This window comes from Gymnoscopelus braueri (assembly GCF_963280865.1).
Source record: "Gymnoscopelus braueri genome assembly, chromosome: 6".
Classification (NCBI taxonomy): domain Eukaryota; kingdom Metazoa; phylum Chordata; class Actinopteri; order Myctophiformes; family Myctophidae; genus Gymnoscopelus; species Gymnoscopelus braueri.
Window position 1 is genome coordinate 24,209,627 of NC_137607.1, and position 16,528 is coordinate 24,226,154.

Consider the following 16,528-nt stretch of genomic DNA (forward strand, 5'->3'; position numbering starts at 1 on the left):
GTGGCCGCCTCGGTGTGTGCATACCCAGAAGTGCAAGGCATACGCACATTCTGCCTTGCCCGTTGAGTGATTGACACTCTCACAACGTGCCTGCTTATTGACCCTCTCTTAGAGTGTTTGGGTCTAGATTCACCAGACACACAAACTTTACCGTTATACTCTTGCATGTTGAACAATGGACTCACAAGATGTGCTCTCACAGAGATAAGTACTCTTAGCTTCTTCTCCCCACACCAGAGACGTGGGTGGTCCTGTATCTACCAGCCCAAGTAGGCCATAGGTGGCTAGGAGTAGGATTTCTGCCTTTATGGGTTTCCCGTAGAGGAAACACTAAGGCCTTTATCCTGTTTGTTTCCTTGGCACTCATATTGCTGTCCCACGCTTGTGATCACAGCAAATTATGACTGATTTGACTATTTCCACATGCAGTCACTGGGGGCTATATAGCTTAATTTTTTTATATGCTTTGTTGTGTCAATACATATTCAACAACACATAACGTAATTTGATACAGTTCCTGTAGTAGCTTCATATCCAGTTATTGGTTAAAGCAGAAAAACGCCCCCGTCGGGCATATAGCCCCTTCCTACCTGAAAGCCCCACATACCATAATTATAATGGTAAGATTTTAAAATGGCTTAAACTAGTGAGGTGGAGGAGAGGAGTTTTACAGAGCACATTATGTGGGAGGAGAGTGGAGTAACCTCTACACAAGGACATGCAGTACTTACCTCTGGCCTCTGAACTTTGAAATGTTTGACATTCTGCCCTGTTGATGTCACATACTCTGATACGGCATCTTGCATTGGACAACAAGCAGAAATTACAATGGGCAAAAGCAGGGGGAAGAAAACGGCAAATACAGACACAAGTTTATGCCTGACAGCAGCACACGTAACAAATGCCTGAAAGAATAATTTAAGTGGTCAAAGACCTTATTTCTCAGGAAGTTGCAATCCCAGAAGTCAGAGCAATACATTTAAAGTGGTGGCGCTGTAACACTTTCTATCAGTGCCTTGACCACTTAAACCCTATAGGTTTTCTGAGGTCCCCCAGGTCCGCTCTTTTTTTCTCAACACCGAATCTCTTCGCAGAAAATAGCCGATCAGCAAGCTCACAACGCTTCACTTTGCGATGCGTTGTGAGCTTGTAGATCTGCTATTTTCGCCAAATGTTTTCCCCAGAATAGGGACGCTAGAGTAGTTATGGTGACCCAGTGCCTTGTGGAGGGCACATTTACCAAAGCCTCAGTTGCTCCGTAACCACCCGCCCCATCTTTATCCTGAACCATCCCTTGCCTGGAACTCTTACGTACAGTAAGTACGTGTGAGTACTGTATGTGTGAAGCCATCACAGTGTGAGGCAGACTGCACACACTCTTCACAACTCTGCTGATAGAAGCAGGGAAGAGACACTTTAGTTCCTCTAAAAGACGGGATGTTGGCCCGGACGGTTGGCGTAACCGTCTGGGCACCTAGGCTGGTAATCCAGCCTGACGGTGTGTCGCGGGTTCGACGCCCGATCCCGACGGCCTTTTGCTGCATGTCACTCCCCATCTCCCGAGGCGCCTACTGTCCTATCAATAAAGGCTTTTATGCCTTTATTGATAGGACAGTAGGCCCCCCCCCCCCCAAAAAAAAAGGAAAAAAAAGGGATGTCATTCTGCCGTTTGCATTTGTGGTATTGCAGTATATCTATAGCTAGGGCTGTACTGGGCGATATGGACAAAATCAAATATCACAATATTTGTTTTAGCTAATACCTCGGTATCAAAATTGTGACGAAAACATGGTATTGTGGTGATAATATCACTTTTTTTTTTAATTATTCCCCCCAAAACACAATACATGCTTTAAAACATCATTTGGTATATGCTTTCTCTTTGTTGTAGCAGTTCTGATCATTTCTCCTTCCTATTTGATGACCGGGGCGTTCACCTCGTGTAATGCTGGAGTGTTGAACATGTGAGGACACTGTGATCACATGTCATCTTCTCCCAAGTTCATTTTTGTTTTCTTCTCATAGCACTCTATCCCATGGATGTATTTGCCATTTTGCTGTTTGACAAGTATTCAATGCACTTACTCTGACCATACACTGAAATGTCTGTTTTCTAAATGTTTTAAAGTAAAGCATCAACATTGATTTTGTCTCTAGAAGAAATGAAAGGCATACAGTGATGGTAAATGTTGTTGACAAAATGCTCTAAAGTAAAGCATCAAAATTACATTTGTCTCTTGAAGAAATGAAAGGCAGTGATGGTAAACAGGCACTGGAACATTTAATGGAAAAACAAATTAAATGTAAATGCATGTATTGCAGTTTCACAAAAGCATCCATCTGCAGGTTGGATTTGATTAAACAGCAGCATTTCTAATCTTCTCCCTGAAGTGCAGCAGGCTTCACTACAAATCTCATATTTGAGAGTTTATGGAAAATAATGATTCTCTCACTGTTATTATTGTCTGTCTGTCTGTCTGTCTGTCTGTCTGTGTCTCTCTCTCTCTCCTCTCTCCTCTCTCCTCTCTCCTCTCTCCTCTACTTTCCTCTATAACTTTCAGATGAGAATTACATTGTGTAACCCAGGCACTGCTACTGTCTCCTGCTGGGCAGGCAGGGTACAGTAAATGTGTCTGAGCCAATGGCATTTCTACAGACTTAGTAGGGCATTGGGAGCCCCAGTTGAATTTAGTCTGGAATTGCACTGATATTGGCTGAAAGTTCTCTACAGCTCAGGCAGACTGCCAGATCCTTGTGGTCAATGTGGTGTGAGGGTCCCTCGATGAGCTGTAGTTACTGTATACGCCTCCACATCGACCTACTTCTCTTATGTAATCCTAAAGCAGATGAAGGTATTGTAAGAAAGAGAGGGAGTGTCATGGCTTGGTTAGCCACAGGTATTTTTCCATCATATACCATGGATTTGTTTGGATAATCCAAGGACAGGGCATTTGGAGAGTTTATTTTCTCTTGGCCGGTGCTAAATGAGTTGTTGTCATTTAATCGTTTCGCTACATGCTGTGACAGTGCTAGCCACTGCAGTTAGTTCCCCTGTGGAATGTACAGCCTCAACACCATGACAGAATTAGGCTACTCATTTTTTCCATTTATGCAAGCACCTGTGTGTGTCTTGAGAATGTGTATGTGTTCCTGAGATACTTTAGGCCACATTTTGGGACAAAGTTTAAACATCAATCTTTTGTCTAATGATTATTGGTGTCCCCAGTTATATATTTTTCTACAGTTTCATGAGGTTAGGGTAAGGGTTACACATGTACTGTATCTGTTATCTTTGTTATTTATGGGTATGGTAAGGTTATATGGAATTAATTAAGTCAATGTACTGTCCCGAAACGTTTGCAGTGTGTGTGTGTGTGTGTGTGTGTGTGTGCGTGTGCGTGTGCATTTTCATGGACACGTGTGCCGTGTGAGAATATGCATGGCTATACAATATGTTTTACGTGGTCATATATATATTTTTTTTTCATTAGTTTGATGAAGCGTGTGTGCGTGTGTGTGTGTGTGTCTGTGTGTGTGAGTGAGTGTGTTGAGGAGAGTGAGATGTGAATCTAGGTAACAATAGCCCTGCCAGACTGTGCCAGTACCCCATTAAAGCTTCTGAACATTCTCTCCCCTGTGGCTGCCACTGAATCTGGCCTTTAGGCTCTCACATTGAAGAGCCACTTGTTGGCGAACATGACCATGGTCTATTATCTATTAATGAGCCATTAAATATCAGTTACTCCTTTTGTCAAACAAAGGGAATCCCCTCTCTGTGTCTTCCATGATGTGGAAGATTTACCTGCAAGCGCATAGCCATACAGCATTTATATCCACTGAATTTGTTCTTCTTTTTCTTTTCTTTTTTTTCATATAGCTAATGAAGTCTGCATTTGTTCAGACTCCCCTACATTAGGTACTGTAGATAGGCCTGAAACGCAATCATTATTGCAGTTCTACATTCCACTGGGCTTTTGAAATTTACTCTGTGTATAGGCCTATTATCTGTTACCATCATCATCTGTGCCCTGAATGTCTAGCCAAATCCCCAGCTATGACACACCAAGCTCCAATCAGTAGCCCACATCCATACAAGTAGCGACTTTGTCCTAGTCAGTGAAGTTTATTACTAATCACATATTTTTTTGTCTTTATTCAAACTCCACCTATAAGTTAAATACAAATTCAATGCACTGTTCTTTCAGCTCAGTATGAGGCTGAAAGAACATCTATTTCACAACGTACTGTAATGCCAGTCCCCTTTGTCTTTGAATGCCCCCATTCAGTCTCCACATTGAAGACATTGGAAATATTAAGAGGAGGAACACTATTCATGCATAATGTCCTTATCTTTGGACCTCCTAATTGTAATTGTAAACATGACAATGACATGTTCATGCTGAGGGGAGTTCTGTATCTGTGTGATGCTAGAGCGTGGGACTGTGTCGCTCGGAGCAGGGAGGCTAGGATGACCTTCTGGAATGCCATTGTTGAGTGCCCTGTCCCCGTTCCAAATGCACCATGCCCTATCAGACTGATGGTCCTTTTTAGCAAATGTGATATCCATGGGCACCATGGGCTGGTGGAGGGAGGGGTGTCCATAAAAAAAAGCCTCAAATAAAAAGGCTGTTCTCTCTGCTCCGTCTCCCCTGTCTGGTGCAGGAACGGCAGGAATGTGGCTGGCAGACCGGCTGGCCCTCAGAGCCCAAAGCCCCTAATGAATTTTAAAAGGGCTTTCTCATTCAAAGCAGGAGCTGGCTAACAGCGTGTCCCCTGGCCTGAGCACCGTGGAGAGATGGGAGAGGAGGTGGAGGAGGAAGAGGAGAGAGGAGAGGAGTTAGTGTTGTCAGAGTGGGGCTGACAGCTAGGTGGGGTATTGGGTGTCCTTCTCAGTGAGAGATAATGGCCCACTCTGCATGGGAAGCTACTGTAGGAGCATTCTTGGCCCTGTCATGAGGGACTGAAGAGAATGGAAGGAATGTGAGAGACAAAGAGAGAAAGAGATGGAGGGATTGAGGGGAGGGAGAGAAAGCCCTTCAGAGATGAGAAAGTGAGCAGAAAAGGATGGCGGGAAAGGCAGGCGGTTAAAGAAATTGACCCCATGCTGCTCATTGTCTGTGAATAGCGGCGATGCTACTTTGTCTGCAATGATAATTTAGTGTTAATGAATCAAATTACCTGGATACTGGATTGAGCCATGTGTTGGCCATGGTGATGCTACCCTTTCCAAATGAAGATAAAGAGCTGAGCCAAATGACCTCCACACAATGGTGATGTAGGCCACCGTTAACAAAGACGTGCTGACTGACCAAAAGACCTGAAACCACTTACAGTATAGTACCTATATGGACTCTTCCATTGCTTTGTAAAGACGGTGATCCACAGACACAAGGTTCCCGAGAAGCTCCGTCAGCTCCACACTTCATTAATTCTAATTATCAGCATGTCTGCTGGGAGCTATTTAGGACTAAATGCTGCTGCCTGCTAATTGTTTTCCCTGTCTGCAGCAGATAGCGAAACTGTGTCAATCACATTTTTACCGCTGTGCAATAACCTAGCAGCACTCATTGCAGATTTTATAAATAAGGCACGCAGCCATTATTCTTCTGTCAGCATACGAGGACTTGCAATTGTGCCACACGGACCAAATTTCAATTATTTTCTTTGTTGTTGTGTGCCATCTTTCATTGGTTTATAGGTAGAGATTCAAAAGGACTTTTGAGCAGGGCCCCAGAGATGTAGTCACATCAGGACACGTCTATAGAAAAGTCACCAAAAGTAGAGTTGTGACCCATATTATTACTGAAACTTTAGATTCAGACATAATACGGGTCATAATTCTGTGACAAATGTTGTAAGACAGATACTGTAGGTAAGCTATCGCCTGGCCAGCTCCCCATGGATTAATAACAGCCACTGCCTCATCTGTGAACTGGAAGGTGGAAGAATGTTATTTGTTGCCAATACACAGCTGGCTAAAAGAGAGGGACTCTTATGTAACAAATAAAGAAAAAGGAAAGTACTCTGTTTTAGGAATTTATGTTCCGGCCAAATTTGGATGACAGCTTTTTTCCTGGAGGTGTCGGCCGTATCCAGTAAATACTGTAAATTATTGTTGTCTGGTCAATTCACACGCACAACACTCAGGACCATTACATTTTTATGTTGTATTTTCCCGGTTTGTCATTGTTAAACCCCTTTACTCACAAGGTGGTGATAAAAGTATTTTGATAGTCTTCATGGAAATTGGTAAAATGATAGGAAAAAAACAAGAGTCTCGTGAATTTGAAGTACACAACTCAAGCACTAATGTTCAGTGAAAGATTCTGTCTCTGACTCGGTTTGTTAAAATGGCCTGTGCTGTTGCTAAATTGCCAACTTTCTGTGTTTTCTGAAATTCATCCTGAAAATTATCACAGGTTTTGAAGCATATACCAGCCAAAATGGCCATCCCAAATTAACTCTTTTAACCACTTAAGCCTTATATAATTTGATGTTCGTCGATAGTGAACACAGCTGATCTACAAGCTCACAACGTGTGACATTGTGATGCGTTGTGAGCTTGTAGATCTGCTTTTTTTCGCCAAATGTTTGTTCATCCATTGTTGCCGAATGCTCACCTATTATGGGGGTTCATAATCTATGATTCCTAATGTTTTGGCTGCACAACACACCTCCACATATTTGCACACCTCCTGTTGTACTTTCCATCTGGAGAGAATCACTCATCCATGCAAACTGCCCCAAAATGATGCCCCCCCCCACACATACGCACGCACGCACGCACGCACGCACGCACGCACGCACGCACGCACGCACGCACGCACGCACGCACGCACGCACGCACGCACACACACACACACACACACACACACACACACACACACACACACACACACACACACACACACACACACACACACACACACACACACACACACACACACACACACACACACACACACACACACACACACACACACACACACACACACGCTTCGCTCTATGTTCATCTATCTATAATTAGGGCCACTGCATTTCACTTAGTGTGTGTGTGCGTGTGCGTGTGTGTGGGGTGGTTGGGGGATGCTGGGGTCAAAGGGTCAACACCCTTTGGTCACACCACCTCCAGTGAAGTCAGAGGAAATGCCTGAGAGCTGAGGTAAAGGGCTAGTCCACAGACTGTGGCAGATTCCTGGAGAGACCACAGCTGTGATAGCAGAAGGTCAAGACTGCCCCCTAAAACAGAACGAGCTCATGATGATGATGATGATGATGTAGGAGCAGCACAGGGGACAACAGGAGTACAATAGTCTCCACTTGCAATCAATTGTTGATGAATAAAAATAATACCTATGTTTTGTAGGTGATTTCCCAATAGATAAATAATGTTGGGGAAAAAAGTTGCTTTACTGATGAGCTCAGACTTGGAGACAGATGTTCTGTATACGTTGAACGCCAAAGCTGAGAAGATGAATTACAGTAGATGTGTGTAATGTTGTGCTTAGAAGCAGCTTTTCTGCTCCGATCTGCCTGGCAGTTTTGTTCAAACAGCAAATCATTAGAGAACAAAAAGAACAGGACACTTGATTTGATCAAAATGTCCTGCAGTATAATTAGTTTACTTCCTCTGAATCTGATCCTCATCCTCTGATACTGTAGTTGCCCTAGCCTAGATAACTAAAGGAGACTGGCTTTTGTCCGGCTGCCTTATGAAAAAAAAGTGAAAAATACTTCCAAAGACAAAATGCAAGGGATTATCTGTGACCTATGCTTATGTGCTGCAGATTGCTGCAGTTAAAAACCATTAACCACTTAAAATACTCTAGACTTGAGTGGACCTAAGTTGGCACTGTACTTGGTGTGCTCTTTTTTTTTTCTCTACACCAAATCACTTCACAGATCATGTAGATCTGCTCATTTTAATCTGATATTTAAAGCAAAGTTGAACCAAGAGTTTGTCTCCTAGACATTTTATGAAGTGGTGATGGAAACGTGGAATAATGGAGAATCATATTAGATGAGAGGCAAACTTGCATATCACTCTAGCTGAATACCATTAGACAGATGTTTGTTAGTTCTGTTTAGTCTGTATGTCCAGGGTTAAACAGCTCATCTAAAAAACGGTCATCCAATCCAAACAACACAAACAAGAAGTAGCCAATATGAGAAATGTAGTGGCCTCACATGTTGTCACTTTAAGTTGCACTCTCAACAGACTGATGCCTGTGCCTGTTGTCTGAGGGAAGGAATGTGTGTGTGTGTGTGTGTGTGTGTGTGTGTGTGTGTGTGTGTGTGTGTGTGTGTGTGCGCCTGTGTGACCACATGTGAGAATATGTGTGAGTATGGCTCTGTTATCTGATAAGCGTATGGCCAGGCCTACCTGAATGACCTCATGGTTTGGCCCTCCACGACTGAGCAGAAGCAGAGGCCTTCGATTAGCTAACATCTCGGCAGGCACGCTGAGGTCATAGTGAGATAGGGGCCTGTGGAAACACTGATGCTACGCTAACATCACTGGCCCTTCTCACTGTTCCCTGAGGAACCCCAAAAACAGGACAGTAAAACCACAACGGGCGGTCACGGTCAGTAAGCGGACCAGCCAACCGGCTTGAACCCTAGCGTCCCTATTCTGGGCATGTCACGACAGGTGAACATTCTGTGAAAATAGAATAGCAGAGATTTGGTGTAGAGGGAAAAAAGGAGGGGGTAAAGTATAAACCCCCGGGGGACCCTGGTCAACGAAGTATAGGGTTTAATTGGGGGGAAAATAAACTAGGTTTCAAGGAAGATGAATTGTGGATTTCCCAGTAGTTTTTTTCGGATGCATTTCATAAAATGTGAAATATGCTTATATGCTATCACATTTGATTTCTTCTTAAATGATCCATTCCTTTCTAAGAAGCACCGTGTTATGTAAGCTGATGAGCGATAGCCCAGGATTCCTCCCAAAAGCACAAGGGTTTTTGTTAGAGTTTTTTTAAGGATTCGTGTTGGTTTCGTCTACCTCTTTTCCAGAACCACAGCCTTGTAAAAAACGAACATACTTCCTCCAAAATGACATCATTTCATGGCTCCCTGAGATGATGTCATGCTGACCTCTTGGACAGAAGACGTTTCCTTTCACTCCGCTCATGAGGAAACTGGCCGCTGTCTAGTGATGTTCCTCTTACTGTAGGTGTTGCTGGGATATAATGATGATAAAGATATTTTTGACTCTTTGACTCTTATTTGCGGATGATTGTTCGGAAGTGCACAGTATCATATTATACTCCCAGATAAAGGATTCGATTCCCAGAGCACTTTATGGACAGTTTATAGGATGTCATCAAGGCGTAATCATAGAACCATTATGTTTGGTATATTGACTTATATGTCTCTGTTTGTGTGTGTCTTTCTGTGTGTTCCAGACGGAGGCGATGAAACGTGCACTGAAGGAACTGGATATGAACATCGTGGAAATGGCTGATGAGAGTGCCACTCTAGATGGGGGAGATGTCCTTTTTACTGGTACACCAACTCACCAATCATGGCAACTTATTGTCACAGATACACGTTTACACTATTTTATCAGCAATTAACTATGAGCACACCATTCAAAGTAATAGGGCGACAGAAAAGAACATGGCAGCAACGTCCATTGCATCCCTTACTATTATAGACATCTATTAGTATTCTTTACATATAATAACTTTAAATAGTAATAATAATAACAAGGATAATATTGATAATAATAATGATAATTATTATAAACTTTATTTGTGGAGTTGCATACTTTTTAAAACAGAGTTACAAAGCACTTCAAACAGCATTAAAGATAAACACATAAAGAAATAGTGCAAGAGACAATAAAAGCGCATAAAAGGATACAAGTTTGCGAGAAACATCATAAAAGAGCGTAAAAAGTGAAGAACACAAAAATGTGTATAAAAAGTGTATAAGGCACAAGAGACATACTGTAGCATGCACGTTCTTATACATTTTGTTTATGTTTTTCTGTCAAGGGATCCTTCAATAACAAAGTGGTCATATTAATCTAAGTATCTCTAAGTAAGTACTGTATCTCTAATGTGCATATAGAAATCGTCTCAGACCATTCAAATGGAGTTACTTACTTTTATTCAGTACCATTCCACTAGTCTCATATAATAATGCCTTCTTTTCCTAGTGTAGTCATTGCAAAGGCTCTGATGAATACATCAATTTTTTATGTCTTACAAATTGTCCAAATGAATAAAACATTACTGTGAAAACCCTTTCTTTCAGGCTGCAATGGGTGAATGGGTACACAGTCTTGCATGAATGTTAAACAACTACTACTACTACTATTCCCCTAGTTTATTATGTGCATACTCAACCTTGTCCCTTTATGAGAACGTTTTTCTGTCAAAGGATCCTTCAAATAGAATTATGCAGTATTTTGCCACAATGGTGACCCTGTGTCTCTGTGTACTGAGCAGAATTTCTTTATAAAATCATCTTTAAAAGGTGTCTACCCTATTGCATGATTACAGTTAGATGCTGCTGAAATGGGTTTGTCTTGGACTACTGCTGTGCACCTTAAATGCATCATCTGAAAGGCTAAGATTGTGAATGAGGACCATTGTTTGTATCTGCATATTTTCAAGTTTGATTTAGGAGTTGAGCACAATGTTTCTTTAATTCTATGATTACAGTTAAACCAGCAGAAATCCAGCCCATCACCAATGGATTATAATAGCCCTCTCTTATTGCCCTGGCACTGGGCAATAAAAGTGTGTGTGCGCAGAAGCAGGAGCATGGTGGTCTTTATTACGTTTTCTGTACATTCTGTTACAGTTATGTAGCGAGTGAAAATGTGGGTCAGTGTCTTCTACACTGCACACAGGCTGCAAGAAAAAAAAGGCAGTAGTACACTTAATTGGGTTTCGAGACGTTGGCGCTCTGCTCTCGTTCCTTCCAGCTGAAATGGGTTTCACATGGCAGAGCAAGAAACATTTCCTGTTGGCAGAGCCCCGACTAACGGCTCATTTGTAAAGGCTAGGCAGTTACAATAGGAACCCATCTCTGTAGCCTGCCTGGCCCAGGCGTCCAGGCAGGGCTCTGTCTGTCTCTCCTCCGCCGTGCTGACCACAACTGGCCTGTCGTACGCGTACAGTCATGCATACTCCACGCAGAATGCGGTGCAACCACGTTACCTCCCACAGCTTGTATCATGGCTGCTGTTAAACAGCTTATTACTAATGATCAGACTTGCATTGACAAGAGTTTGGAGATGTTGGCATAATTGGACAGCTACAGTTTACAAGTTCAAATTAAATGTGTACACTGTATATCAATTACATTTGAAATGCACATTACATTTCTGGTTTCTCACCCAAATCAACTGTTATTTATTGTCTGTTTTTCATCACCTGCCATGATGTTAACCATGTAAGTTCTTAACATATTTAACTGTCTTTGCTATCAGTTTACTGTGTATTGATAAAGAAGTGATAGTTTTGTAATGCTGCTAGGCCATAACTGAGACTGCAGTAGCTTCACTCCCTGTGCAGTACACATGTGGACAATGCATACAGTAACTGTGGAGGGCACAGAGGTTTTTGGGGAGCACTCACAATCTGAACAAACTCTTTGTATCAATGGCGTCTGGTTTTCCTCCCTCTCAGGTCGGGAATTCTTTGTGGGACTCTCAAAGCGGACGAACCAGCGAGGAGCTGAGATCCTGGCAGATGCCTTTAAGGTGAGTTGGAGTATTGCACCCTGGCTGGGATTGTCCCGGCACTTACTCAAGCAGCATTAGAGTCTCAAACGTAATCATGAAATTAATCATCAGTGGCTATTAATCATCAGTGGCCTTAGCCAGCCTTTAGCTGGCATCGAGTATTGTGATAGTTCAGGCGGTGCCATATCATTATTCCGACATCACATTATTCCGACGTACCCTTTGGTCCGAATGGTCCCATTATAATACCCCCTATCCCTAACCCTAACCTCACACTAATGGTTGGAATAATGGGATGTCGGAATAATGAGCACAAGGGTTTTTGTTGTTGTTATCAGGCAGGCACGGCAATCAGGGTCTCCACACTCAGCTCACTCTATCTCCCGCCATTTTCATTCGTTAACAAGTTAATTCATACATACACCTACGGCAGTTCGCCACATTCAGCTCACTCAACTCCCTTCATTCTCATTTGCTAACAAGCAAGCTAACACATAACGCCCTCAATCCAATTGTTAATTTAGGCGGTCTTTTTAACCAGAACACAGTTCACTCTTCAGGCTCAGCTTTGGTCACAGCTCTGTTCCTGCAGCTGTCTGTGATCCACCTCCTCCTGTGCCATCTAAGTGTGATTCTGTGTATCTGATTGTACGATGTTATATCTGTGTGTCTTAACTTATGCCCTTACGAAGGGTTCAATGTTCACGCAATAGCTCTGTATCTTATGCTCTGCTTCGGCGGGCCGCTAGCCACTAGAGGAGGTGGTACACAAATGGCATACGAATGGTCTGCTATGTGGGCGCTGTCTGACGGCAGATCCGCGAACGCCCTATGTTTACTTGACAGAAAAGGTTGATAACAAGGTTTATTTTCTCCTGATTTGTTTGAAAAAAGCTATTTTAGTGTGAAAACATTGGGAAGATTGTGTGGCTTGTGGCGACTAGGTCCAATATTTAGTTCAGTGACCATGAATCTAAAGAATTGTTCAGAAGCTGTGTGCACGTTCACTCTCCCATTGAAATTAATGTACTCCCACCTATGTAATTCCCGTCTCCTAAAAAGGCAGCCACCTACATCACGCAGATGAGATTCGGGGAGTAAATCGGAGATGGCAGGTCTTTCTTTTTTTTGTCTTGGGGCCTACACATCATATCTTCACGCAATGAGTTACCATGACACTGAATAAAGACCACCTGGGAGGAGGGGAACCTTCTAGAACTCAAAATGAGTCACTTCTACACTCTGAATGTACATTCAGAACTCAAAAGCAAAGCAAGAAAATGTCACTGCTCCCAAGTTTTGATGCTTTGACAGAACTACTATCATATTCATATCTGGATTAAGAATTATAGTTTTAATAGCCACTAGCGAGATCCTTTTTAAAATAGAGCAGCTTGCTGCGTTGCTATTCTCCAATCTCCCTCCAAAACCATGACACAGCCAGCTGACTCGCTTCAAGTTCACAGCTGGGTCATGGCCTTGAGAGTTCAACTCATTTGACTAATCTCAACAGCACTGTCCTGCTTCCGTTGCACTCGTCTGTATCTCATTTGAATTCCGCATAGTGCGTCTCAAAGTGTTTTTGTTATTCACTTTCCCTTTATAAGTCTGGGCTTAATGATGCGTCTCTGGCAAATCGCACATGGAAAAACCTCTTTAGAGTCCATTGTTGTTTTTTCCCCTGGTTATCAGTTTGTTTTGTTTATCTAAATGCCATTGTTTTTTCCCCTTCTAATCAAATTTAGGATCATTTTATAGCCTGCATCTATGGTACGCCCCAATTAACTACAGATGTTGCCCCACAATTAACAAAAGACAAGCCTATTCAAACATTTTCAAATCTACCCGTTGTGAGCTTGTAGAACCACTATTTCTTTTTTTTTTTTAAGATTTTTGTTTTGGGGCTTGTTTTGTAGGCTGACAGGAAATGCATTGGGAGTGACATGCAGCAAAGGCCATCGGGATCGGGACTCGAACTCGTGACACACTGTCAGGCTACACTGAGCCTAGGCGCCCGCTACGCCAGCGGTCCAGGCCGAACCGCTATTTTTGATGGCTATTTTAGATTTTTTTGTTTAGAATGACATGCACAAAATAGGGACACCTGGGTGAAAGTAGTTAAAAACATTTTGCATTCTATGCTTGTCGTGATCCTTGCAGATTTCAGAACAAAGCCACTAAATAGTATTGTTGAGTTATACTGTGGGCATCTTATAGAAACTTCTCCTCTGTAACTAATAAAAGGTTGGCTGCAACAGTGCACCAAGTAGTGTTCATTATAGTGTTTGGATTCAAAATACTGAAAGTTTGTTGGGCCTTATGGTGTAGTGGTAGCATCAATGGTTTACCATCATCAAAGGCTTCTTGGTTTGGTACTCACTGGGGGAACATACTTTTGGTTACGTTACGTAGTTAATTTGATGTCAGGTTAGGCATGATACATTTAATTTTAGTCATGGTTTTGGTGTGGTTTTGGATACTTGACCTTTATAAGTCATTATAAAATGCTTTATTATGTGTTAGGATTATAGCTTAGGAGGCACCGCGGACTCTTATAACTGTAATTGTACCATTTTATAAGTAAATTATAATACATCTATACTTGACCCTATAAGTCATTATAAAAATGCTTCATTATGTGTTATGATTATTGTTATAAAGCATTATGAGTATTTGTTAGTGCTTTCGATGAATTGAGTATTTTCGATGAATTGAGTACAAAGGACCCCAATGGAAACAAGCCATAGTACTTTCTTGGGTTTAAAATCCTCTTAACAGACCTTATATTGAACTGTACTTCCCTGTGCTTGTCTTTGCAAACTGTTAATGAAGTATTCAATCAATCAATCAATCAATCAATCAATCAATCAATTACAACAATAATAGTGTTATAAGCAGCTTATAATGCTTTGCATGCATTTATGGACATGGGCTTCATTGAAAGTGTTACCAGCTTCACCAATCACAGTATAGCAGTCAGAAGGCTCCGACAACGAGCTCTCTAATTACACTGTGAGGCCTGGGGCTCAGTGACCTCATCTCCCAGACACTCTTGCTAACTGCTGTTTCTGCCGCTGGGTTGTCCATGATCTTGTTTTAAATGCCTTTTACTGCCACTGACTGCACCTTGTTTTAAACCACCAACAACCATTACATACCCTTCTTGGAATGTTTTGTTCTCTAAAGGTTAACGTAGATATGGGGCATTTTGATTGCAAATGAATAAATCTGCTGAGCAGCACTGTTCCTCAACTGCTGGCCTTGGGACTAGGGGTTTGCATCTGCTGGCAGCACGTTCCCAAGCAAAGTACAACTTAAAGACAGAAGAACATTGCGTTGTTGAGTTTGGTCATGACTTTTTGGGGCTAAAACGTTTCAGACCAATGCACAACCAACTGAGAACCATAATGGTAGAGTGTCAGGAATGATTGAGGAGAGAAGAAATGACACGGCCGCAAGTTGAGAGTCACACAGTAAAATCCTCAGTGTTAAAGCTGCAAGCTGTAACTTTTATGTCCTACCCAGGATTTAAAACACAGGTCTCCTGCACGAGAGACAGCATTCTACTACTCTTCCAAATCAGAATCCCCGCTTGGCCTGTGGGGAGATGTTGCGCTTATGAGCTTGAGGCAGTGCTACTCATCAACCAGTAGGAGTCACACCCGACACCAGGGTCTAAATTCCTCAATGGAATGGAGTTGGGAGACCACCTCCAAAACCACTGGATATGCGCTAGTTATATATAGTAGTAACATACCTACCATACAGATTGGTTAAAATAATATTTTATTCAATAAAATAAGTTCCTGATTGCACCTTTAATTTAACTCTGAAAGGATGCAAATGTGGGTTCATTGTGTTACATTTGTAGACTCAGAGTTAAAAGAACACATTTTACAGTGCAGCCTCTTAACTCTTTACACTGTAAATGAATGGGATTAACTTCACTTTACACCTTCACAGTATGGCTAAACAACCTATCAACCTATCCTGTCCCAGCTACATCACCTAATGTTGATGTTGTGTTTTGTAGGACTACGCTGTGTCAACGGTTCCTGTTCTGGAAGGGTTGCACCTGAAGAGCTTCTGCAGCATGGGAGGACCAGGGCTCATCGTCATTGGCTCTAGCGAACCAGCTCAGAAAGCCCTCAAGGTACGGAACGAAATTCAATTTGGAGAAGATGCTGTACAAATGGAACTCAATTATTAACTGTCTAGGGCACACGCCACATGGGCACAAAATGCCCACTTTAGTGTGTTAGACTCCCATTTTGCCGTTCGTCATTCCCATTGACCCATGGTCATTCCCCTGCTCTCTGTCCACCTTTCCTGACGGTCTCCCACTGTTGCTATCGAAATAAAGCAGAAATTCTGAAAGAATAATCAAAAATCTAGGAAAGAATCTAGACATTGTCGTCCCTTTTTGTATGTCGAGTGTTCCAGGGTAGGGAACCAGATGTGCGCATGTGCGTGTGCGTGTGTGCATCTGCAGTATGCTCACATGCAATGCATGCATAGTTTGTTTTCTGCATGGGGCCCCATATATAAAATGTAGCGATAGTAACTCAATCAGAGTGAACATTTCTCCCCCTAATTATTTTAAATAAAACATTTCCCTTTTTCTCCCAATTTAGTCATTATTTCCCATGTTTCCCCCACACTTGTGTGTGTCATTGCTAATCCCTACAGTTGGTCGTGTGGGAGGGTGCAGGCTTTAGACAAGCACGTGTCTCCTCCCCATACGCATGAAGTCACCAGCTGCTTCTTTTATTACCTGACAGAGATTCATCAGGTAGGCGTAACGCGTGCAGAGGTAGATGCTCT

The 16,528-nt window shown here is 42.4% G+C and overlaps 1 protein-coding gene across 3 annotated transcripts in view; it reads left to right on the forward strand.

Moving 5' to 3' along the window:
- Window positions 1–16,528, forward strand: part of ddah1 (dimethylarginine dimethylaminohydrolase 1) — a 77,969-nt gene that overhangs the window by 48,271 nt on the left and 13,170 nt on the right. For all 3 annotated transcript variants that reach the window (XM_080430735.1, XM_080430734.1, XM_080430736.1), the window contains exons 2-4: window positions 9,411–9,510; window positions 11,649–11,722; window positions 15,738–15,857. In XM_080430735.1, coding sequence (XP_080286861.1) covers window positions 9,411–9,510; window positions 11,649–11,722; window positions 15,738–15,857 — 294 coding nt within the window. The remainder of the gene's footprint in view (window positions 1–9,410; window positions 9,511–11,648; window positions 11,723–15,737; window positions 15,858–16,528) is intronic.